The following is a 27,606-nucleotide window of genomic DNA, read 5'->3' as shown; positions in this document are numbered from 1 at the left end:
AATAAATATTATTAAACGTAATAACGGCGGAATTTATTTATTTATTTATTTAGTAGTAAAAAAAAGTTTGTGTACAGAAATTGACTTATATAATAATAATAATGGAATTATTTATTTATTTATTTAAAACCCTAAAAATATGTACAGAAAATTGACTTTCAAAAACAAAACAAACAAACAAACAAAACCCTTACGAAATATTCAATGTTTATAAAAGTGTGGCAAATAAAGTGTATGCTATTTTCTGGACAATAATGGCAATTTATTTGTTTATTTATTTGTTTGTTTGAATGTCCGTTTAATTATTTGTTTGTTTGTTTAGTCAAAAACATAAATGTTTGCGTACAAAAATAATAATCAGAATAATAATCATAAAAATGTTTTTATTTATTCATTTATACTGTCTTAAAATTAGTATAATTCTGCCTAGTACATAATATATTTTGGTATTTTTGTCACAGCATGGCTATGATATTTCCGGCTGTTACTGTGCAATATGAAAAACTGTCAAAATACAGGATGTGTCCAGACTTCTGACTGGTACATTTTTCACGATTCCTACAAACCATTTTAAGTAGCATCGTCCATACCCCACCACCCCCAACCCCCCCAGCACAGGTATCGCGGAAGTGACGTCACGCAGCGCGGAAGGAGGGGGGGATGAAGCGTTTCAGAGAGCAAGATGGCAGCAAAATCCGATGGCGTGGGGGTCGTTACCGGTTTCGCCCAGCTGCACAACCTGGACGAGGCGGCCGGCGACGAGGATGCGCTGGACAGCGCGGCCATACACATCTGCCACTGCTGCAACTCGTCGTCGTGCTACTGGGGCTGCAGGAGCGCGTGTCTGCAGTCGCTGCTGGGCGACAGGGATGCCGGAGGAGGATTCAGGCGGCCGCAGCATCAGCAGCCGGAGGAGCGCCTGTGGCTGGACTGCCTCTGGATCGTCCTGGCGCTGCTCGTCTTCTTCTGGGACGTCGGCACGGACTTGTGGCTGGCCTTGGACTACTACTCCAAACGGGACTATCTGTGGTTCGGGCTCACGCTGTTCTTCGTGCTGGTGCCGTCGGTGCTGGTTCCAGATCCTCAGCTTCAGGTGGTTCGTCCAGGATTACACGGGCGGCGGGCTCGGGGCCGTGGAGGGGCTCAGCCGAAAAGCCACGGCGGATCTGAGCTCGCGCATCTACGGCAGGGACAGGTGCTGTGTGATCTCCATTTGGATCTGGCATGCTTGTGTGCACATCCTTCAGATGGGACAAGTGTGGAGGTAAGACGCTGAAGTGATGCACAGATCAGACTCCGGAGGTGATGCTGCACACTGAGCGACTGCGTGAGGATGCATCATATGGTGCCTTGTTTATCCATCAAGTCGGGCAGTCTAGCTCGGTTGAAACACCATGTTTTCTTTCTCTCGCTTTTATGGCTCGTCCGGTGTCCTCTAACCATCTGTGTAACGGTGCCAAACAGTTCATTTCAGCAGAATGACGGGCTCACTTTGGGCTGGAGAGTGTGAAATCGATAGAGCTTGTAATTAATTTACTTGAATGACCTCTGCAAGAGGAAAACAAACCTCGGTCTGCTTGGGTTGGTTTTGCTGCATCCAGCTTGGGGCTTGATCTTGTAGGATGTTGCTTGCACTTTCAGGATGTTGTCAATATTACAGCCGTGCCAAGGTCATATTTCATGCTGATTGAGAAGCATGTGTGTTCTGGTGAGGGGTTGCTTTGGGCTGATGTGTCTCGCGTGTGAGAGGATGTTTTGTGCAGCTTCTGTCTCCAGTTGAATAGAACTAAATATGAAGCATTTGCATTCAAAGTGGAGGATAATAAACATGTCATCAAGACACAGCCTGAGGAGAGACCGATAGTGTTTTGTAAACATATACTGGAACAGTATTTACATTATAACTTATGGCTTGTATGTGCTTATCTGAAAATAATTAAATACAGAATTTTTCCGTAAAGTCGAGTAAATCTCACCAAATTATTATATATAACATGTAATCACAATTTACTCCCAAATTGTAATGACTATTTTCATATTCTTTTTGCATATCATTAATATTTCTTATTACAATATGATTTTTTTTTTTAAATTACAGTCAGTATAAAATGCATAAAATAAAACGTGATGTGTAAGTATTTTACAATTTTAGTAATATATTTAGTGTTTCAGCAATAAATTAATGAATTAAATTATTGTGGGGTTTTGGTGAGGTCAAATGCACTTAATTGACTTTAAATGAATATCGTAATATTAATAATAATTTATTATTAATAATAAAATTAGACTTTATATAATTTAGAAAAAAAAAAATTGAATGTGTTTTAGGAGAATTGACAATTTATAGAGGCATCTATAAAATGTATAAAATTTTAAATGTTATAAATTCTTGTTTTTCTAAATCTAAAATAATGCCAGTTAAATTATTGTGGGGATTCTGGGGGCAAAATGTGCTTACTTGTCACTAAATTGTTGTTGTTGTTGTTGTTATTAGTAATAATAATAATAATAATAAAATTAGCCTTTATTTTGTTTTAAAAAAAGTTTATAAAATGTATCATTTTAAATGTTTTTTTTTTTTCTGCATTAAAAATGCTAATTAAATTATCATGGGGATTCTGGAGGTAAAATGTGCTTAATTGTCACTAAATTGTTGTTGTTATTAATAAAAACAATAAAAGTAGACTTAATTTTGTTTTAGGAAAATTTAATAAAATTTCAACAATTTTAAATGTTATAAATTCTTGTTTTTTTCTGCTTTAAAATAATGCTAATTAAATTAATTATTAAGGATTCTGGGGCTAAAATGCACTTAATTGTCACTAAATTAATAACATGTTAATAATAATAATAATAAATTAGACTTTTTGTTTTAGAAAAAATGTTTTAGGAGAATTGAAAATTTATAAGAGTTTATAAAATGTGTACAATTTTAAATGTTATAAATTCTTGTTTGTTTGTTTTTTTTTTTTTGTTTTCTGCATTAAAATAATGCCAATTAAATTATTGTGGGGAATCCGGGGGTAAAATGTGCTTAATTGTCACTAAATTGTTGTTGTTCTTAATAATAATAATAATAATAATATTAAAATTAGACTTTATTTTGTTTTAGAAAAAAGTTACTTTTTTTTTTTTTTACAGTTTTAAATGTTATAAATTCTTGTTTTTTCTGCTTTAAAATAATGCTAATTAAATTAATTATTAAGGATTCTGGGGCTAAAATGCGCTTAATTGTCACTAAATTAATAACATGATAATAATAATAATAATAAATTAGACTTTTTGTTTTAGAAAAAAATGTTTTAGGAGAATTTAAAAATTATAAGAGTTTATAAAATGTGTACAGTTTTAAATGTTATAAATTCTTGTTTTTTTTCTGTTTTCTGCATTAAAATAATGGCAATTAAATTATTGTGGGGATTCTGGGGGTAAAATGTGCTTAATTTTCACTAAATAAAATAATAATAAATAATGATAATAATAATAATAATAATAATAATAAATATAGTGGTGCAAACATGTTGCTGACAAATTTTTTTGTGAAATTCATCTAATTTCCTTTTGCTTTATTTTCTGCCATAGTTTAGTCTGTTGGTTAAATAAAGTAGAACATTTACTTTAAATAGCATTTTCATAGAAATGATTAAATTAGAGAAGGATTCTTGGCTGCATGATTTTTCAGTCAATCCAGTTATCAGATTACAGCATTTCCAAGTAATAAATCATAATTTTTGCGCACTGTTCTGTTCAATATGGATAATCGCCTGTGATTAGCTCCATACGGCTCTGTGACCTGTATCCAGTGATATGTAAGAATAGCTTGTTGTTGATGCTTGGCTTCATCGGCAGGGCGACAGGAAATGTACTCAGTGTCTGCAGGCCTGAATAAGACAATTAGTTGACTGTCACGCCGGTTAAGATCATCTGTCGGGCTCAGGGGTGACCAGACGCTGACAGGCGCAGGCAGAGAATTTGTTCCCCGTCGGCGGCGGTGGCGGCAGCGCTCACGCTCTCTGGATGCACATATGCTTCCCTTGGCAGAGATCTAACACTGATGAGGGCTGATTGCGGTGTTCAGAGTGTAAGACCCCAGCTTGACTCTGAGCTCTCTCAGCATGAGAATCCTTTCAGCCCTTCCATGCATTTAGTTGACACATGCAGATCATGTCCAGTTGTTGTTCTGTGACATTTGGGCTTGTAGAATTGAGAAAATGATGTTCTCAATGTTACCAAGAGGACTTTTGGACCCTAATGTTAACATATGACTTGAATTAATCAACAGCTCCAAGATGTTTTTTTTCCTCTTGTCTGCTGTTTAATTTTTCAGTATTCCATGCTGGTCTTAGTTGTATTTGGTTTTTTATACATATTATTTTTGGCTGCATATTTTGGCCTGGACACTCCTTTTTAAGCTCAAAAAGTTTTTCCCATACTGGTTTAATAATAATAATAATAGTAGTAGTAATACATTTTGGTGCTTTCATAGAGGATTTAATTTGTGATGTTTTGCACAAAAAAAGCTGTTGTAAAACAATTTTCACTTAGAAACTGTAAGTAAATTTAACAAGAAAAAAATGGTAAGAAACATAAAGTAACGCATTGAATTAAATATATTTATTTTTAAGTAGAAAAACTGAATAAATAAATAAATTTATTTTGGAGTTACTGATTTGAACAAACTAGTAGGCCTAATTTACTTTAATATTTTTTTTTTTGACAGCTTGACATTTTTTTTGACATGTTTATTTATTTATTTATTTTACAGTGTATTTAGAGTTAATTGTTTGAACAAACTAATAGGCCTAACCATTAATAAAATAAGATAAAATAAAATAAAATAAAATATTATTTCAATGTAATTATTCATAATAAAATATTTTTACAAAAAAATAATAAATAATAATAAATAATACAATTTATTATTTATATTTGGAGTTACTGATTTTAACAAACTATTAGGCCTAATGTACATCAGTAGTTTTTTTTAACCACGTAAAAAAAAAAAAAAATATATATATATATATATATATATATATATATATTTGTTTGTTTGTTTGTTTGTTTGTTTTTTTTTTTTTTTACAGTGTTTTTGGAGTTGATTTGAACAGACAAGTCTAACCCTAAAAACTGGTCCCAAAAAAAAAAAAAAAAAAAAAAAAAAAAAAAAAAAAAAATCTATTTTTGTTTTGTTTTCCTGTACAAATATCTAAACAATCTTAAATCAAGATACATTTACTTGACATGTAAAATGATTTAAGATAAGTCTTGTTTTCTGAGAAATGTATTAAAGGTAAGTGAATTTATGCTCAAAACAAGAAAAAATATCAGTAAAACTAAATTAAATTAAACTAGAATTTTTGGCAGATATTTGTTCTTGGGAAAAAAACGTGCCAAGTTATTTGAAAATGTTTGTACTGGAAAACGAGACAAAATACTGAGTAAGAAAAAGAAAATCTTTTTTTTTTGCGGTGTGTGATTTTGTGCATGAATGGTTCCTCAAATAATTAGCTAGTTATGGAGATTTTGCTTAAAATAAAAATGGGCGAAATCCCAGACTTGCATTGTAAAAAGCTGAGCCATGTCTAAAGACAAGAATATAACAAAGACTTGAGCATTGACTGCAGAACCAGTGTGAAACCACCAAGTGTAGCAGCCTAATGTAATTCACCTAGCAAGGGAACACAAAAACCTAATTTGCATTCTAGCATCTGTTATTAACCCTCTGGACAACGTCCTAATGAAATGGGTAAAGTATGGGTCCATGCGGTCCTGTTACACAGGCATGATCTGTACTCCAGCATCTGGTGTGTCTGTAGATGCTGGCACTGACACACTGACCTGAATTCTCCTGTATCTGTTCAGTGCACTTTCAGTCACCCCGAGCCCCAGAGCTCACACCTTTCACCGGCCCGTTGCTGGGCTTTTACTGCCTCCACTTAACCGCAGGCCGAGCGGCTCCTGGGACGAGACAGACGCAGCTGCTCTACACACTGGATCCCTGCTTTCATGTTTTTTAGTCCACCCACTTGTGCAACCTTTACCTTGTTTAATGTTCAGCATTTGTACATTGTTTATTTATTTTGCTCAGGCTCTTTCTGTAGAATGACATGAGAAATACAACAGAAAGACCTTCTACGGAAAGAGTACCAGTTGCTTATAGCATGAGAATTATAGGTGATATGTGTAATGTTTTTGATGTTAAAATTCTTTGAATCTTTGTCCCATTCCAGTTTACAGTTACGCATTTTATCCAAAGCAATTTAAAATAGAAACATAAGTGACGGTTTCACAGAGCCAAACGGTATTTTCATAGTGTACAATCCCAGGTTTATAAGAAAGCTAGGTCAAATAACGATGAAGAATGAAGATTAATGCATTTTATTATTATTATTATTTTTTTTTTCCAAAATATGCAGTATTAGTTTAATGGTTATTTTGGTAACACTTTACAATAAGGTTCATTAGTTAACATTAGTTAACTACACCATAAACTAAGAATGAACAATATATCTGCAGTATTTAATTAATCTTAATTAATGTAAATTTAACTAATTAACTAATGCATTATTAAAATCACAAGTTGTTTGTTAACATTAGTTAATGCACTGTGAACTAACATGAACTAACAATGAACTACTGTATTTTTATTAACTAATATTAATCAAGATTAATAAATAGTGTAATAAATGTATTGCTCATTGTTCGTTCATCTTAGTTAATACATTAACATTAAATGGTAACAAATGACACCATATTTTAAAGTGTTACCATTATTAGTGATATACTGTTATAGCTTTTAATAATTTTTTTATATATAAATTTTACATTTTAATTTTTTCCACTTTTATTTAATTTTTTTTTAGTAATTTTGTTGTTTATTAATTTTTATTTCTGTTTTTAATTTTAGTACTTCATGTTAAAATTTGCTTTGGCAACTAGCTGAAATAAAATATATTTATATTTATATTTAAGTTTTTATTTCATTCAACATTTTTAATTTCCCCGGAAAGTTATTAAAATATTGATCTTTTTATCTGAATCAGTTATTTTTTTGAATCTGTTATTATTCAAGACAAGAACATGCATCTGGGTTATTATAGTTAACTAAAACTAGAATGAAAACCATAAAAATTGTTACTTGAAATAAACATTAACTGAATTAAAATAAAATTACCAAAATTGACATTATTGCCAATTCAGCATTTCTCATTTTAATTGTTTAATTTGATGTACTAAAAATGAAATAAAAATTAATACAAACTATTTTTTTAAAACAATGTAAAAATGATTAATTATTAAAACTTACAAAAACACACAACAAAATGACTAAAATGTTAACTAAAATTAAAATGAAAAATAGAAAATTATAAACTATAGAATCTTGATGACACTAACATGAATTTGATATGAATGTAGAAATGAAATCAGTTTGAAACGGTCAATATTCACAGGGATATTTCTAATTTAATAATGTGTTCAGCTTCTAAACCTGAGTAGCTCTTACATCTACTTAGCCATATAATCCTCTATCATCCGTTTAACCTTTCAGATAACTGCGAGCCTCAACTATTGTTTCTTTTTATTGGGGAATTAGATTTATTGGACTTTCAGAGACGATTGCAGCTATAGTTCCTGCCTGTGCATGTATGAGTGTTCATAAGGATTAAGACTGTTGTATTCGTTCTGCAGCTGTGACTAAAAATATCAAACAGAAAATTGAAAATGGGATTTGCAGGATAGCGAGTAACTTTCAGGGACTGAAAGACAGAAAATACTTTACTTTGAGAATCTACTGTTAACTAATGTTATAGTATCATGCATTTTCTTATAATTCTTTTATAATAATTTGATGTTTTTGTGTGCAGACTGTTAGTATTAAACAATCTTTGTTTTTATTTTTTTTTACTTCTGTAAAGACCAGAATATTCATCTGGCTGATTTCTGAAAGTTGCATAAATTCAGAAAGTGAGACATTTTGTTATGATCTAAAATTTACAGGATGTTTTCATAGTGCATCTGACTTTTAGATGTTGTCATGATCACCCCGCTGTAATCAATGCTCAGAAACATGTCTCAGTAGCTGAAAAACAGGTCTTAAAGTCTGTTTCCTCAGATTGTATTGCTAACTGCTCAACAGACTGTTAAATTGTAAAGCTTTTATGAACTAAACCTAGACTATTTCCTTATAAAAGATTCTGCTATGAGAACCTGAGTTGCACACAAGCCTCAGTGTTAAAGTTGTTCAATTATTGATTGCAGGCACAATCTGTGAAATTTTCAGGGTAAAAGCATAAAGCCTGTGAACTGAATCTATTCTCCCTGCGGGAGTTTCAGTAACAGCTCTCCAGAAGAGAAAGAGAGAGAGTTTACAGTGTCTCAGCAGGTTCTTTCTCTTAGTCATGATGCACTCGCTGGAAATAGCGTCTGAGTACTTCATCTAGGGGTCAAATGAAGGAGCAAACGTCAAATTTTCTTGTTTCACAAAAATCCAGACAATCTACTGTAGACTTGCATATTTTAAAGGAATAGTTTACTCAAAACTAAAAAAAGGGTTAATGTTTATTCACCTTCTGACCATCCAAGAATAGATTTGGAGAAATGTAGCATTCCATCACTTGCTCACCAATGGATGTGAATGGGTGCCGTCAGAATGAGAGTCCAAACAGCTGATAAAAACATCACAATAATCCACAAGTAATACACAAGACTCCAGTCCAAGATGTAGATGAGTTTGTTTCTTCATCAGATTTGGCGAAATGTAGCATTACATCACTTGCTCACCAATGGGTCCTCTGCAGTGAATGGGTGCGATCAGAATGAGAGTCCAAACAGCTGATAAAAGCATCACAATAATCCACAAGTAATCCACACCACTCCAGTCCACCACTCCATCAGTTAACGTCTTGAGAAGCCAAAAGCTGTGTGTTTGTAAGAAACAAATCCAAAAAAATGAGCATTGTCTTATTTCCTGACATTGAGAGACACTTGTCTCTGCATGTGGGAAAACTCTCTGGTGTATGCCAGCATGCATAATTTAAATGTTATTCAAAACTTTTTACAATTTTGACTGTGACATACAGTTTTAGAACTAAGAGACAAATTAAATAAATATCAAACAGCAAAATTATCTTTAAATAATGTATAACATATCATAACGGAATAAATGCTCTGCTGGAAAGCATTTGAAATCACTTGCCAATCCTTGTGTTGAATTATGCAGGTCTCTGCTGGAATCTGTCACCATGCATTTGAATGTATTTGCTGTTTTGCAGTTGTCACAGTGTTTTTAGAGTGTTATTCAGTGTTTTTCGAGCTGATATTTTATGCAATATACGTAGGCCTAGAAAAGAATTCACTTGCGGGGCATTTTTGTATGTGCATTTTACATATCTGGCCTAGATATATAAAATGAATTATTGCACATCGAAAAATGCCAACAATTTTTGCTTTAACAAGCACCCGTGAATTCTGACCCTCCTCACAGTATTTGCTTTAGCTCTTTTTCATGGCCTTAGTATCATGTCATATTGTGTTGTTGATAAATGTTTGAGGGATAATGTACAGTTATGATAATAACTGTATCACCCTGAAGGGAGTTGTTTTGTGATTAATGACTGACTGTCATTTCCTGCAACATTTCTATAACTAGAATAGATTTTGTTGTGAATTTATGGGACATTTTTTCCAACTCAGGCTCAGGCTCATTAGAAAAACATGCTTGTGGCATTTCTGCAAAATTATGTTTTGTTTCTTCTGCACTTTTTTAAAGTGAAATGTCTAGTGAAAGAATGACGCTACCGTTGCGTTTAAATTTGTCCGAAACATTGAGAACATAAATCTTTTTTATTTCTCAGTTTGTTGTCAAATATCATAACAATTAACAATAAAACCCACTCTAAAGCTCACTAATAGTGTTAACAAAACAAACGTGAAAGAAAATCTAATTTGTGGAAGGTTGCTTAAGCCTTTGAGCTCTTTTATCATTACTGGTGTTTCACAGGACTTGTACCCACATGCTTTGCATTGCAAGAGCAATGCTGTACCAGGTGAGGCAGCAAGCAAGTTTACCTCATCAAAAAAGCCATGCATATGGAGCTGCTTATGTGATGCAAATTCAAAATGTGTTCGTTTACAAATTATACACCATTGTAAAAGTGTATTCCATGTGAAAATAAGCCTTTGAAGCCTTGGAGCTTATGCAAAAATATAAGTAGAGGCACTTGTTTTTTTAGAGGCAATTTTTTTTTTTGAGTTAAGGTTGAAGTTTTTGGGCAGTAAGTTTTTGTTTAAGAAGTCTCTTCTGCTCACCAAGCTTCCACTTTTTGATCCAAAATACAGCAAAAGCAGTAATGTTGTGAAATATTTTTACTATTTAAAATAACTGTTTTCTATTTGAATATATTTTAAAATGTTATTTATTCCTGTGATGAAATCTAAATTTTCAGCATCATTACTCCAGTCTTCAGTGTCACATGATCCTACAGAAATCATTCTAATATGCTGATTTGCTGTTCAACAAACATTTTTGTATTTATTATTTTCAATATTTAAAACAGTTGAGTGTTGTTTTTTTTTTTCAGGACTCTTTGAGTAGATCAGATTACTTTGAGTAGATTACTTTTTTTTTTTTTTTGGTAAAGAAATTACAGAAATTAATACTTTTATTTAGCAAGGATGCTTTAAATTGATTAAAAGTGATGATAAAGACATTTGTAATGTTACAAAAGATTTCTATTTCAGATAAATGCTGTTCTTCTGAACTTTCTTTTCATCAAAGAAACCTGAAAAAAATTCTACTTAGCTGTTTTCAACATAATATATATATATATATTTTTTTTTTTTTTTGCAGCAAATCAGAACATTATAATGATTTAATGATTTCTAAGGGATCATGCGACTTTAGTAGTGATGCTAAAAATTCAGCGTTGAAATCACAGGAATCAATTACATTTTAAAATATATTCAAATAGAAAACAGTTATTCTAAATAGTAAAAATATTTCAAAATTTTACTATTTTTGCTGTACTTTGGATCAAATAAATGCAAGCTTAGTGAGCAAAAGAGACATCTTTAAAAACATTAAAAATCTTACTGTCCAAAAACTTTTGACTGGTAGTGTAAACTCAAAATTGCAAGATATAAACTCACAATTCTGAGAAAAATGCCAGTTAAAAAGTTGTGTTTCCTTTTTTAATTTTTTAATTTATATTCTCTCGCAAAAACAAAAAGTGATTGCAAAAATTCAATTCAAAAGTTTAAAGTCAGAATTCTGAGTTTATATCATGCAGTTCTCTTTATATCTCATAATTCTGAGTTTTGAATAATGAGAGTTATTATTTTGAATAAAGAAAAAGTCACAATTGCCTTTTTTTCTTTTTATTGTTTTGTGGAAACATGTTTGCATGCTATAGCCATTTTATCGTCTTATGAAACTATTCATATTTTGTTTTTGTAAATATATGCATATGCATGCATATATTAACCTTCTGCAATATGTTGAATTTCTTTAGCGATTCAAGAGAAACACAACTGCCGAGAGATATAGGACTTTCCTGGTAAAGCTAGTATTCAAGTCCAGAATTCTCATTCTGAAAAGCATGTCTGTCCCTCCGCTTTACAAGTTTCTAATTTATGCCTTGTTTGGAGTCATTTTACCCATTTTCATTTGATGTCTGCTCGATCCCATAATTCTGTTGCAGTTTGGTTGTTGTGTGTTCTCCCTCACCCCATTCTCATTTCATGACTCCATTATGTTCTGTTTGTTTTGCTTTAGTTTCCCTGATGGACTGATGATCTAGACAGAAGCAGTTTGGTTTGGGACAGGGAGGTTTACTCGCTCACAGAGAGAAAGACAGAAAGAAAGAGGCTTCTGGAACGAGGCGAGATGAGTGTAAGTCTACCTCTCTGTCTCTTTATTTTCCACTTTACTTTTGTTTCTGTATTACTAAAGCAAAAACATGTTTTACGTTTCACCACCTCTTACAACTTGCTTTATGTTAAAAATGTACTTTGCGCCTTGGAAGTGCTGCGAAGTGAGATCTGGCATATCACATGCATGCATAATGTTCCCAGTCATTTTCCCATTGTCTTTCTCCGTATGTTTGTTGGATGATATGAAACAGTGGAAATCCTTTTTTCATAGTATTCCCTAGGAGGGATTTGGCAGGAAAACTCCAGGATTTCACAGGAATGTGAATCTTTCATCTAAGATGTAACACTTATAGATAGAATGCAAATCTTTAGTTCTGTTTGTCTGTATTTAGACTTTGGAAAAGATTATTGCTCTATGTGGATCGATGTGCTGGCATGTTTATTTTAATTCATAGTTTTGTTGCTTGTATAATGGAGACTATGATATTAGAGATCGATAGTTTGCATTAATACGGAACATCTATATTCTCGCCTCTGTAGAGCTAGTTTTTCTCTTTTTTTCTAATAAAAATTGTTTACAAAATCTTCAAAAATCATGGTTTCCACAAAAATGTTACTGTTTCCAACACTGATAATATTAAATATTTCATGAGCAGCAAATTAGCATATTAGAATGATTTCTGAAGGATCATGTGACACTGAAGACTGGAGTAATGATGCTGAAAATTCAGCTTTGATCACAGGAATAAATTACATTTAAAAAACTTTTCAAATGGAAAACAGTTATTTGAAATTGTTAAATATTTTGGAAATTTTTAGTATTTTTGATCAAATAAAAGCAGCCTTGTTGAGCATAAGACACTTCTTTATTTCACAAATGTTGCTACTAAAATATTGAACTGTATGTCACAGTACATCCTATGAATTTGTGGCTACATTTATCAGCTTTCATACAGTGATTTTAGTACATGCACTCTATGCTTTTAAGGCAGTATCGATTAACACGGGAAACAGCTTGGATGTCATGAAACCCAACATTACTGTAACCTGCACCCATTTCCATCCCATCTGGGTCAATATCAGTGGCACAGCTGCGTACGGTGACTCATTCAGCTGGAAACATATAAAAGCTAATAAAATAAAAGCTGCTCACTGAGTGACTTCCTGTGGTACTTTTAGAGAGATTTGAGATATAACTCTTTCTGACTGGCGTTAGACTCATGCCTGAAGTCTGCTGGATCGCAGAGGCTTTAATATCCCGGTTTAGGCGGTGCGGTATCCACTGGCTATATATCAACACAAAGAGGTTGTCTGTTTGTTTGCATACAGTCAATATTGGCCATTAATCATAATAGTGCAGAAATGTCCTGTAGTGACTGTAAATAAATGCAGTGTTAATATGCAAACTGTGAAATCGCTGAGATGCGTATGTGGTATAGTGTGAAATCGCACTCTTTTTGTCTGTGTTCACAGCTTTACACACTGGAGTATGTGAGCAGTGCAGAGTTATTATATAAAATTAAACTATAAATAAACATTTTTGTTACTTGAAATAAAATAAAGTATACTTATTTTAGCTATTTCAGCAACATTTCTCCTGTTCATTTAGTTAACAAACAAAATACAAAAATAAAAACGAATGCAAAATATTTTAAAAATGTATATCGGTGATGCTTTCTTGTCAGCCATATTTTGTTGCAATCTGAATATTGCCCCAAATATTTGATCTGAAGTGAGCATAAGCATAATTCAAATAAATGAGACGTCCAAAACGTGTCGTCTTTGGGTCCTCTGGGATAAGGATGGAGAAACACTGATGTAATAACTCTGCCCTTGATGGGAAACTCCTGCTGCCATGTGCTCCAGCTCATTTTATAGACATAAATAATTCACACTCACGTCCAGAGTTGCTGTGCCTCAAGCAGCCAGTGAAAATGATGGGCACATGCGAACGCTACAGTTTATTGAACATCTCTTCTGAATGAGTGGTATTCCAAAATTGTTTTAATAGGATACATCAATGCATTTATTTTTTTATTCATATTTTTAAGCACCGACGTTTTGAGGACAGCAAGGACCCTTTATGTTTTGTAACCATGTCCGTTTCTGGTAAAATGCTTTGATGGGAAGTTAGATGGTGATGCCAAGTGCACATTTGGAAAAATAGATGCTATTTTAATGAAAACTAGACATTTCCAAGTTCACTGGTCAAAATTTGAAGGCCAGTATATTTTTGACGTGTGCGTTATTCATTTTGACCAGAGGGTTACCAGATTTGCACAAACAAACCCGCCCAGTTGCTACTCAAAACTAGCCCAATCGCATTAAAAATCATATCCTGGGGATAAAATACAAGTTTTTCATATTTCAGGGGCTAAATATGACGTTATTGGGGTCGCTTTAACCCGCGGGCATCAAAAGCAACCAACGGCAACAGTGTTAAGGTAGCCACTTGGCAACAACGATTAGCTATGAATCTCATTGGAATGGGTCATTGGAATATGATGAGATACTGAGCAACTAATAGTGCTGGGTATTTGATAGCTTCTGGTAATTGCAGACTGCGTATATGTTTTTGTAGTAATTTTTTGATCTTTTGAACAGGTATATCCGCACGATGTACCTGGGTATCCAGAGTCGACGGCAGAAGGAACACAGGCGGCGCTTCTACTGGGCGATGATGTACGAGTATGCCGACGTCAACATGCTCCGGCTGCTGGAGACGTTTCTAGAGAGTGCCCCCCAACTGGTGCTACAACTCTGTATAATGATCCAGAAGAACCGGGCCGAGACACTGCAGTGTGAGTGTATTGGTGCAGTTTTGCACTTGCAATTGTAAACATTCAGAATGCATGATAAATACTAGCTAAACAGATCCCTCTACATCATCTAGACATCTATAGAGTACTGTAGACCAGGATTGAGTCCTGAAACCCAGAAACATGCATTTTTGCACTTCCGCTTCCATCATCCCGAAGTCAATTTTTTTGGTTAAATGCCTGAAATACGGTCTGTGGTTAACACAAGCTCAAGATATTTTTATGTTTTATTCTACAACATAAAATACATGGGTAATACCCACTAGTGACTAGTGAAACATTTACTAGTAGTTGCTACCCAGTGGTTAAATGAGTTTTCAGGAAAATTAAAGAGATAGTTAACACAAAAATGAAAATTCTGTCATTAATTACTCACCCTCCTGTCCGTTCCAAACCCGTAAAATCTTCGTTTATATTCGGAAAACAAATTAAGATATTTTTGATGAAATCCAAGTGCTTGTTGACCCTGCATAGACACCAACACAAGTGACAAATTCAAGGCCCAGAAAGGTAGTAAGGACATTCTTAAAAAAGTCCATGTGACAACAGTGGTTCAACTTTAATTGTATGAAACTACGAGAATACTTTTTGTGTGCAAATAAAACAAAAACGGTGACTTTATTCAACAATTTTTTTTTAAATGAGAAGGGAGCATGTACATCTGGGGTCTCCAACCGTACTACGAGAGCTATTGTCCTGCAGAGATCTTCAACCCAATCAAACACACCTGAACCAGGTAATCAAGGTGTTCAGGGTTACCTAAAAATTGTGCTGCATTCGATTTACCTCGAAAGTTAGATGTCGGTGCTGGGAATGTCCCAAGTGAGCCATGTTCCAGTAGAGAAGTCAGAAAACCAAGATGGACTAACAATAACAGTCGATTTAAAAAGCATAAAAATCTTTATTTTGTACAGATAATGCCATGGTATCATGTCCTCAATATAAACATTGTATTTCTACTGTTTCACTTCTGTTGATGCACTGAGCAGCCATATTGGATTCTGAAACTGGAGTTGTTGTGATCCCTCCAAGGTTCTGAGTCAGTTGAGAGTTCCTACGGGAAATTGGAATTTCCAACTTCCAAGTACAAATGGAATGCAACATTATAGGCAGGGGTGACAGAGTAGGGTTGGAACTTAAGTCTACAGGAAGGTAGATCTCCAGGACAAGGGTTGGGGACTCTTGGTCTAGATCAGGGGTGTCCAATCCTGCTCCTGGAGGGCCACTGTCCTGCAGAGTTTAGCTCCAATCCCAATTAAACACACCTGAACCAGCTAATTAAGGTCTAACTAGGCATATTAGAAACTTCCATGCAGGTGTGTTGAGGCAAGTTGGAGCTAAACTCTGCAGGACAGTGGCCCTCCAGGACTGAGTTTAGACACTCTTGGTCTAGATCAGGGCTGGGCATCTTCAGTCCTGGAGGGCCGGTGTTCTGCAGAGTATAGCTCCAACCCTAATTGAACACACCTGGACCAGCTAATCAAGGTCTTACTAGGCATACTAGACAGGTGTGTTGAGGCAAGTTAGAGCTAAACTCTGCAGGACACCTGCAGTCCAGAACTGAGTTTGTACACCCTTGGTTTAGATCAGGGACGGGCAACTTCCTGCAGAGTTTAGCTCCAACCCCAGTTAAACACACCTGAACTAGGATAATCAATGTCTTTCTAGACATACTAGAAACTTCCAGGCAGGTGTGTTGAGGCAAGCTGAAGCTAAACTCTGCAGGACAGTGGCCCTCCAGAACCGAAGTTGACTATCCCTGATCTAGACCAAGGGTGTCCAAAGTCAGTCCTGGAGGGCCACTCTTCGGCAAAGTTCAGCTCCAGCCCCAGTTAAACACACCTGAACCAGCTAATCAAGGTCTAACTAGGCATACTAGAAACCTCCAAGCAGGTGTGTTGAGGCAAGCTGAAGCTAAACTCTGCAAGACAGTGGCCCTCCAGAACTGAGTTTGGACACTCTTGGTCTAGGTCAGGGATGGGCAAGTTTGGTCCTGGAGGGCCACTGTCCTGCAGAGCTTAGCTCCAACCCCAATTAAACACACCCGAACCAGCTAATCAAGGTCTTACTAGGCATACTAGAAACTTCTAGGCAGGTGTGTTGAGGCCAGTTGAGGTTAAACTCTGCAGGACAGTGGCCCTCAAGGACTTAGTTTGGACAACCTTTTGTCTAGTTTATAGTTTAGCTCCAACCCTAATCAGACACACCTGCCTGAAGCTTTCTAGTGATGTGGAAGACACATTAGCTTGTTCAAGTGTGTCTGATTAGGGTTGGAGCTAACCTTTGCAGGACACTGGCCCTCCAGGACCGAACTTGCCCACCTCTGGTCTAGATGAAACATGAACACAAATGGTCATAGAAGATGCCTTTAAAATGCATGTTAATGCCAGGTGTAAACGGTAGTATGTCTCGGCTGATCGCTTGTAATGGGATCACTGAAAACATCTTAATATCAGGTGGAAATGGGGACTATTACAGTGGTTCTCAACCATGTTCCTGTGCAGTGTTGGGGGGCTCCAGGAATGTGGTTAAGAACCACCCGCTTATAAGTATACTGAAGAATGTCTCTCATCATGAACACCTCCACAGGTGTCTCCTCCGTTGCCTCCCTACTCTCGCTGGCCTGGGTCCTGGCTTCGTACCACAAGCTCCTGCGCGACTCCAGAGACGACAAAAAAAGCATGAGCTACAGAGGCGCACTGATCCACATCTTCTGGAGGCTTTTCACCATATCCTCCCGGGTGCTCTCCTTTGCCCTCTTCGCTTCCATCTTCCACATCTACTTTGGCATTTTCGTGGTCGTGCACTGGTGCGCCATGGCATTCTGGATTGTGCACGGCGGCACGGATTTTTGCATGTCCAAATGGGAAGAGGTGCTCTTCAACATGGTGGTGGGCATCGTCTACATCTTCTGCTGGTTCAACGTGAAGGAGGGCCGAACCCGGTACCGCATGGTGATCTACTACTTCGTGGTGCTTGCCGAGAATACGGTGCTTACTTGCCTGTGGTACGCCTACCGAGACCCAGTCACCACCGACTCCTATGCAGTGCCGGTGCTCTGCGGGGTTTACCTAACCTTCGCCTCAGGGGTGGTTTTCATGGGCATCTACTATGGGTTCCTTCATCCGATGGGACCTAAAATAAGGGTGCTAGCTAGCTCCTGTTGTGCCGAGCTTCTTTGGGGACTTCCGTTACCCCCGGAGGCCGAGCCCATGGCACCCACCCCTGGACCGCGGGCGTCCCAACCCACTCCCACCCGGGCTTCCATGGGGGCCTTTGGCCACCAGGATGACGCCTCAGCGGACACCTGCCTGCCCGTGTTTCAAGTGCGCTCACCCGAGCCCACCACTCCCTTGGGCCGCTACCGGCCGGAGGGACCTCTGATCAAGATCGACATGCCCAGGAAACGCTACCCAGCCTGGGACGCGCACTTTGTGGACAGGCGCTTGCGAAGGACGATAAACATCCTGCAGTTCATCACGCCCGCCACTGTCGGGATCAGGTACAGGGACGGACCGCTGCTGTATGAGCTCCTGCAGTACGAGTCGTCCCTGTGACATCTGACGTCCACGTTTAGTTTCAGATCTGCCACGTTTCGCAAAATGCATGCTATTTTGGTTATAAATGCGTACTTGTGTGTAAAAGAGTGTAAGCATCGAGCATTGCACATTTTCTTTGATGTGAAAAGCCTCCAGAAGATGTGTATATATTTTGTATGTATATACTGTCTCTTTTTTACAATATCCGTTTAGAAATGTGTCCCCATGAAGGGATATGTATGCGTCATGGTGTTTACAGCCAGCGGAAACCATTACATTGGAAAAATGGAGATCGGTTGACCACATCAACACCTCCTTGTGTTCTTAACTTTTATTAATCTATACTAGCTGATTTGATATTTCAAAGCTTATTTTCACATTTGCATTGATCGATATGCTCAAGTTGTGGTTTATATTTAAAAAGCGTCTGTTATAGCCTAGACTTTTCCACTTGCAGAGAGTGATTTGCATTGACAATGCAATCATAACTGATTTATTTTCAGTAAGAGTTCTACTAGCTAGCTACAGTAGAGTGATTTGGCGACCTCTAGTGAATTAATTGCTGTACGCGCCCCTTTACACTGACCTCTGCAGGCGAGAATCCACCTGTCAGACAAAATCCAAGTGGCATTCATTGTCTGTTTGCCTTAAAATCCGTATTTAGCTTGTTAGTGTCTTGATTATTGTATTCTTTGGTTATTAAAAAGAAATACCTCATTGACTATAGCACAGTTCAGATCCATTAAACCCTCAAGTATGCACAATAAGTATGGTTAATATTGCACTGAGAATCATCTGTAAAGTTTAGTGGGAATTTATATTAATAATTAAATAATAAAAGCACACCGCTCATGGGAGGTTTTGAAGGAACAGTTTTGTACCGAGAATAGCACGTTGAATTGATGATTTTTAGATTATTTTTCCTCAATTATTGGGATGCTTTTGTTTCATGGCTTTGTTCACACTGCAAGCCTCTAATCTTTATTTTCTTAAATGATATGTATTACTTATTTTTCTATATTATTATAATTATATCTTAATTTTATTGCTTTTTATTTTTATTATTTATAATTCAATAATTTTTCACTTAAAATTATATAATGTAATTTAAAAAAAAAGATGCAATTCTAAAAATTATATATTTATTAGTATTTACAAGGTTTAATGTCATTCCACTGACCAACGAATGTTGAGTTTGATTGGTCGATGCCACTGCATTCACACGTGAGTGGAAATCAAATAATATTTAGCCCAGATTCAACTGCGGTGTGAACAATAGCGCATGTTTTATCTCATCAGAAATAAGCACAGAAAACCCTCAACAAGGTGGCGTTGTGTGACTGATCATCTCCATTATTTCAACCTCTTTTCGAGCATTTAGACTGCATAGTGTGCATACAGTTACTACTCTCATCTGTTTGTCTAGTGTCGTCATCCAAAATTCCAAGTAATAAACTTGTGAGGTGCAGAAATGTGGCTGTGGTTCTCTGAGGAACCCTGGCCCACATATTTTTCCTATGTGTAATGACGTAATTGTCACTTTTTTAACGTTTAATTTTATTCTAAGGTGCAACAAGATGCTAAGCTAATGGCATTTGAAGTTATCTTTGCCTGAATATACCTGAGTGTATTTACACAAGTAACCGTGGCAGAGTCTCACCATAGGAGGATTTTTGCGATCGTTTGAGAAGAGGATGATAATTGCCTCAACACACAGGGCTCGCTGCTGCCCGCAGCGCGAAACAAAGCCAAATCACATCCTCTACTGTAACAGTCTCTCTCTGCTATTGGTGCATCCAGCCGCCTGTAAAGGTCAACATCTTTGCTGATTGGTGCTTATAGTGAAGCATTTATTTCTTACTATCTACAAGCATGCCGTTTGATTTTTGGTGCTACTTTGATTATTTTGCCATGTGAACACTGTGGGATTATTAAAAGTGCACCAAGTAATTTTTAAGTGATTTTTAAAAGTGATCCACGTAAAAAAAACAGTGCTTTTTTAAATGCATGAGATGTACAAAAAAAATTGGTTTAGGAACAATTTTCAGTTTCAAATTTGCTAGTAAATTTCACAAAGAAATGGCAGTGATGCATAGAATTTTGAAGTTTTTCTTGTAAAATGTACTCCAGTAATCATTGTTTTATTTATTAAAAAAAACTTGACATTAGCAAATGTAAATATATATAGCTCTCACAAACATTGGGTAAAATAGTAAATTTTTAGTCAAACATAAAAAATTTTATAAAAATAAATGTTAAGCATATTTCTAATCAACATTTGCCATCTTCAATGCATTGCAGTTTGGGATACAAAAATTTCTTGGTGCACCTTTAACTTTGAATTGTCTCCAGTGTCATGGCTCTTGCTTTTCACAAAAATTCATTGCCATTTTCAGTTTAAGAGTGAACCTGAAGCAGCACTGGCTTGGTGCACCACATAGAGGAGATCACATATGTCCTTGACTCCATTGTGCCTGCTTTGATCCCAACAACCAGATGCCATACAGGTGCATCCAGCAGGTGAAAAGGGTTCTTGCCAGGTTGGAGAAAGAGCTCCAATTGGCATAAAATCCCCTAAAATTGCTCTTGAACACTGGGTCTCTTGACTCGGCTTCCTCCCTGGTTGCTGCTAGCCCTTCCCTCACATTAACATGTGGCTCAGGTGTATTCTGGTGCAGATATTCATGTTTTAGATTTCCCTGCAAATATAACTCTATAGTAATAGGTCATCCTGAGGACAGTCCAGCTCCTCCAGCGTTCATTTCAAGGCTGTGTGTGTGATTTCTCTGCATGTTTTGCTTTGATTTCGCTCATCCACTGCATTCTGGATCACTGTTGTTTGCTGGAGAAACCTGCATCTTTTCATGCTATCATTTTGAGTTTTGCCAAAGTGTGTTTTTATGTTTTTTGATGGCTGCCAGATGTGCCGTACTACGTCCGTCGGTGCATCTTCACTCATGCACATCCGTGCTGTAAATATTAGGCACCTATTGGCCTCCTCCGGGCACTAATACACTGTGATTAGTTCTCCTTCTAACCAAGCAGTGAGCATCCAAGGTTTAGAAACAAGCTTCCACTGCTGCGGACTGTATTATGAAATATAACCGTGCTGAAAACACCTCAAACATTATTGTTGTCCTGTTAGACAGTACTTGCAATGATGAAGTCAAAATTAATTTTTGGTTTACTCAGGCATTTTATTTTCCTCTGACAGATTTGAATATGTCAAACTGAAATATTCAACAGCTACTGTCAGAGAATGCAAGGGCTTCCTTGATATGGACAGTATTAGACAATATTGCAGCATTCAGTTATTTATACAGGTGTATATTAAAATTCTGCATTTATTATTATACATTTTATTATAAGATATAATATATAATAATGAAGCTAATACCACTATGTTAAACTAGAGCCTTATTTATTGGTTCCATAAAGAACCTTTAACACCCATGGAACCTTTCCAGGTTCTTTATAATAGAAAAACACTCTTAAAAATGAAGTTTCTTTATTGGAATCTGTGGTTCCATTAAGAATGTTTAACATTCATTGTACAAAAGCTTCTTAACAGTGGGAAAAAAAGGTTTAATAGATCATTAAAATGTTCTTTACACTTAAAAATGAAGGTTCACTATTGGCATTGATGGTTCCATGAAAAACTGTTAACATCTATGGAATCTTTCCATTCCACAAAAGGTTTTTTATAGTGGAAAAAATGTGCTTATGATTATTTGAATATTTAGGGGCTTTCTCACCACAGGAACATTTTCATAGTTCCTAGAACTGTTGGTGGAAGTCCCCGTTTTTTTGGTGCGTTCACACCGCAGGAACTAGAAACGTATTTAGTTCTAGGAACTCTATTTGGGGGAACTAAATTAGCTCCTACTTCACAGTAAGATCTAAAACAGTTCTATCCACCTTACTTTTTAAAGCGGAAGTAAGCATATGGCCAAAACCTCCAGTTTATTAGCCGCTATAGAGTTTTTTGTTTTTTTTTAACAATGCATCATGACTTGGCCATATTGGTGGCACTGAATGTAAACAGTGCCACTGAAGTGAACAATACTCGCATATTTTGCTGATTATTGCTGCTGAAAATGGTCAATTATTAAGACGTAAGATTTTAATCAGTTAGTAATTAGTAAGACGCACCAAGTTGCAGTATCAAGCAGCAAAACACGATGTTTTGTACAGCCAAAAATAGGTGGACGTGGATGAGACTGGAAGCCAGACTCATAAAATTTGCAAACGGCCGCGCCCGCTCTTACGGCAAAAATCAGTTGGATAGGAACTACCAGAGACGTAAGTGTACCCTGATTGGCCAAACGCATACGAAACAGCAGCTACACAGCATTTTTAAAAAACCATGTAAACACATTTAATCCACAAACATGGAAAACGCTGATTACGGTATTTACGTATCTGTTGTCTTGCAGCATTGTGTTTTTTTTCCTCAGCCTCGATGATGTAAACACTGCAAGCTGTCGTAGGAGATTTAGTCCGGTTTTAATGCTCTTTCAGTCGTGTAAATTGTGTGTTTACATTCAGTCTCCGTTATCACAAAACCCACGACACAACAACAGCTCCGATCACGGCGTCCTCCATCCATGAAAAAAAGACGTCGCCGTCGGCCGCTTCAGAGTTCCTGCTGCCGGTGCGAATGCAACCATGAAAACTGTCCGAGGGGGAAACTGGTTCTCTAGGAGCCTGACCAGTTCGTTTAACAACTGTTCACTGAAAGGTTCATTGTGAAACTGTAAATGGTCCTTCTATGGCATCGCTGTAAAAAACAAAAAAAAAAAAAACATTTTGGAACCTTTATTTTTAAGAATGAAGGTATTTTAGAATATGAAAATGCTCTTTACATTTAGACAAAGAAAATGGCTTTTTTATGAACTGTTCATTGAAACCTTTCGGAAGCTTTATTTTTAAGACTGTACTTGATTATCACGGACATCTTAAAGATGGCATCTGTTCTGATGTCATCATTAGGCTGTGATGTCGATAGGAATTTTCATTTGCCATTATTCCATTTTCCACCCATTTATTTGACCCCGTGGTGCCTTAAAACGTCGGTGCTTCTAACCGCCAAGGCAACCAGTTCAGCAAACAACAATGCCAGTAATATTTCTATTTTGTTTTCTTTCAAACGTGCCAATGCAGTAAATGGAACTGTACATAAACACATGTAACATAGCAACACGACAGAACGACGATGTAAACATTCCAGCGTTGGCATGGTTATGTGACTGCATTGGAACAGACGCTCCACAGACGGCGGCGAAGCAGTACTAGACATCGGCCTTTATTAGCTCGGCACGAGAGGCAGACGTTAGGGCTAATGTTCATTTCTGTATGTGATGTCCAGTACTGCTTCACCTGTGATGAGAACAATATCTTCAAGGTGCTAAAACTGAACCATATTTTGTATATTAAGTTTTAAATGTATAGATTTGTTCTTGTAAAGCCTTACCTTGTACTGATCGACGTATCAGACTGTTCATCCAAAAAAATTACAGAACACAAATGTCCTGTATATAATGTACAGTAGAAGTATGTTTCTGTTGTTATGTACAGATGAAAAATGTTTTTTTATCTATATTGTTTTTGTTTTTGTGATTCGGTGGGAACTGCTTGATGAATATGATATACAGTAGACATTACAGTGTTGCTTATGTATAGAATGTTTCTGGTAACCCTGTAATGCTACATTAGCAGTTAGAATAGGTGTCAAATATAGTTTTATTTATTTTTATTATTTTAAACTCTCCTTGGCACTGAAATATTAGAGGATGAGGTATTTTTTCCTGGTTGAAAACGTTAGTTTTTCACCTCATTGTAAGAACATTTTTGACTTTTTTTTTTTTTGTTGTGAAGTGCTTCACATAAATATGTATTTCTAAAATGTTGTAAATAAGTTACTTTATGTTCAAGCAGGATTGTGAAAAGATAGGGTTCAATGCTCAAATGGACAACAACGGTTAATGAGTACAAATTCAACAATCAAAATGCAGTTCCTCAATTCCAGACTATGCAATTACAAAAAAATATTTTGAGTTTGATTTACTCTGATTTTATTTGGATTTACTTCAAAAGAATCTGTTGTTCTTTTTAAGGCTCAAAAATGGCTTTGCAGGATTTAAATGTTCTAAAATCTTTAAGTTTTAAGTATTTCTGGTATATTTTCTTTTTTTATGTCTAAAAAAATTATTTCTTAAGGGTTTATGAGCACGACTGGTGGAACGGTTACAGTTTATAAGAACGCAAAAACTCAAACACAAAAGCTAAAGGTTTAATAGACTGGTTAAGCTTTATATTTACATATACCCTTAGTCCTACCCTTTTACATTGAAACCGTGTAAAATGCAATGCAAGCTATCAGTATAAGTTATATGAAACTCCTCTTTATAATATAGTGTTATAAAGAGCAGCTGTCACATCTGATGGCTGTAGATCCCAAACCAAAGTTGTTTCAGAAATACCCTTTCAGATTATTAATATTACCTTTGTTGTAATATTTCTTTCGATTTCTGATCAAACACAAAAGCATATTCTTTGGTATCCAAACAGTACAAATAGTCAAGCTGCTTTGAGAAGGAATGTCACTTTTATTTTTATCCCACATATGATTTATTCACATAAAATAGAAACTTGTTATACAATATAATATAAATATTATATATATATGGTACATATATATGCTGAAAAGCACAGTGCAATATATTTTACCAATACTGATGCTCTAAAGGAACATTTCTTATTTGTATGTTCTAAATATTTCATTTATGATAAACCTTTTATGTTTATTCATGTCTCAAAGTACGTTTTGAGTGTATAATGTAAACTGAATATTGTGTTTGTCATAAAACAGATTCACTTCAAAGTATAAAATTGTTTGGGACGAAAGAACAGCACAATAACGACAGGTTCCTGTGATTAGATTTGGAAATACAGCAGTTCATTCCCACATAAATTCACGCTGAAATTCCTCTTGACGAATAGTTATATATTTTTTTAAACCTCGACTAACAGGTGTGTGATATACTGTAGTGCATGAACATTGCTATTTCATGGTAGCCTTTAAATGATATTGGGACTTGCATAAAGATTAAGTTGTATTTGTTAAATCTAAATAACGTCGGGCAGATCTACAGGTTTTGTTTGGATATTGAATATAAAGTGTTTTAGCTCTCTTATGGCCTCAAATGATTATTCAGGTTTTTTGGTGAGACGTGGATTGTTGTTTTTCACGTTTTCACCGAGTAAAATCTCAACAAACGTCATGATGTAATATAGAAGATTTCTATTTCATGCAACACGTATAATTCACACAACGTAGTCGTTCCGAGCAGGAGTCTGAATTGTCTGAGGTCAAAGTGTGTGCTGTGTAAAAGACATCTCTGTTGTATGTATTATTGAATCTTAGATTTTACTATATGCATCCTTGTGGAATGTGAAATTGAATGTTTTGTGTGTTTATGTATCAGTCTGTACTGAAAGTCAAGCACATCTGAACTCCAAACCGGCTGGTTAAACATGCAGGGAATGTTACTTGATAAATTTGTGTTTGTTTTTTGTTTGTTGCATCTTTATTTGACATTTAAATGCTTTTGGATCAATCAATTGATTTAAGGTTCATCCAAAAATTACATTTGTTGACAATTTACTCCCCCTCAGGGAGTAAGATGTAGATGGGTTTGTTTCTTCCCGGAAACAGATTTGAAGAAATGTAGCATTACATCACTTGCTCTCCAAGGGATCCTCTGCACTGAATGGGTGCCGTAGAATGAGAGTCCAAACAGCTGATAAAAACATTGCAATAATCCACAAGTAATCCACACCACTCCAGTTCCTTAGTTCACATCTTGTGAAGTAAAAAGCTGCATGTTCGTAAGAAACCAATCCATCCTTAAGACGTTTTAAAACGGTTGATTCTGGCCAAAATACATTATCAATAATATCGCTTCCTCCAGTAGAAGAAAGTCCATCACCTGTTATCCTCTCATCAAAATCCACCCACATATTTGTTTAGAACTGTTTTGGACTGTTTTTACTTATAAACTGTTCTTAATTAGTGCATATTTCTCTCCTGATTCAGATGAGACGACTTTTTCATGGATTTATTTTTTACAAACTCACAGCTTTCGGCTTCTCAAGATGTCGGACTGGAGTGGCATGGATTGCTTTTGGATTATTATGATGTTTTTATCAGCTGTTTGGACTCTCATTCTGACGGCACCCATTCACTGCAGAGGATCCATTGGTGAGTAAGTGATGTAATGCTACATTTCTGCAAATCTGATAAAGAAACAAACTAATCTACATCTTGGATGACCTGAGAGTGACTACATTTTTAGCAAATCTTTCAATATTTGATTAACTATTCCTTTAAGTTAATTACTTTATGAGAAATTACAGGTTCAAAACAAGTTTAACTATGGACAGGATGTGTGGCATGTTATCAGTCACCACAGAAAATGATTTAATCTCATTTCTCAGTTCGTAAAACACAACAGTACATGGAAATCAGCGTAGTGTTTAAAAGCAGACGTGTGACATATTTTTGTTGCACCAATAATGTATTTTATCTAAGCTGTAAAATCTTAATCATCATAATGTAGTGTAAAAGTTACTGGGGTTACTGGCTTCATATATTCAGAAGATTAAATGTTGATTACAGACAAGGATTGTAAGCAATTTTCTCAGACATTGTGGCTGCTATTTATGTTTATTTCAGTGCAATGCCTCATTGTCTTCCATTGTAAGTGCATTACTCTACACATAATGCCCAGCTGAAAAAAATATGTTCTAAGAAGGGTTTGCTAATGTTCTCTTTAATTTATTTCTTAATGTTCTCTGAGCATTCAAAACTTCCAAAAAATTCTTGGTTATGTATATGTTAAAGACAACATTAAGAGGAACAATCTGTTTTATTATTTGTGACTCTGGACCACAAAACAAGTCTTAAGTAGCACGGTTATATGTGTAGCAATAGCCAAAAATACATTGTATGGGTCAAAATTATTATTTTATGCCAAAAATCATTAGGATATTAAGTAAAGATCATGTTCCATGAAGATATTTTGTAAATTTCCTACCGTAAATGTATCAAAACGGAATTTTTGATTAGTAACATGCATTGCTAAGAACTTAATTTTGACAATTTAAAGGCGATTTTCTCAATACTTTTAACTGAAAGCTTATTTATTCAGCTTTCAGATAATTTATACATCTCAATTTAAAAAAATTGACCCTTATGACTTGTTTTGTGGTCCAAGGTCAAACATTATGGAAACCATTTAAAATATCCAAGTAAATGTTTCAGAAAACTGTTCCATGAATAATATTTTTGTGCTAACGTTTTGAGGAAATTATTA

General features: G+C 35.6%; 1 protein-coding gene across 1 annotated transcript; it reads left to right on the top strand.

Moving 5' to 3' along the window:
* Positions 1-673: 673 nt before the first annotated feature.
* On the top strand, positions 674-25,976 carry xkr6a (XK, Kell blood group complex subunit-related family, member 6a). Its single transcript, XM_051133977.1, is given in 4 exon segments — positions 674-1,075; positions 1,077-1,264; positions 14,476-14,672; positions 17,280-25,976. Coding segments are annotated over 4 exon segments (1,746 nt in total). The 5' UTR covers positions 674-682; the 3' UTR covers positions 18,248-25,976.
* The last annotated feature ends 1,630 nt before the right edge of the window (positions 25,977-27,606 follow it).

The sequence above is a fragment of the Labeo rohita genome, chromosome 17 (genome assembly GCF_022985175.1).
Source record: "Labeo rohita strain BAU-BD-2019 chromosome 17, IGBB_LRoh.1.0, whole genome shotgun sequence".
NCBI classification, from domain to species: domain Eukaryota; kingdom Metazoa; phylum Chordata; class Actinopteri; order Cypriniformes; family Cyprinidae; genus Labeo; species Labeo rohita.
Note: the sequence above shows the minus strand (reverse complement) of the source record. Positions and strands in the feature narration are given on the sequence as shown.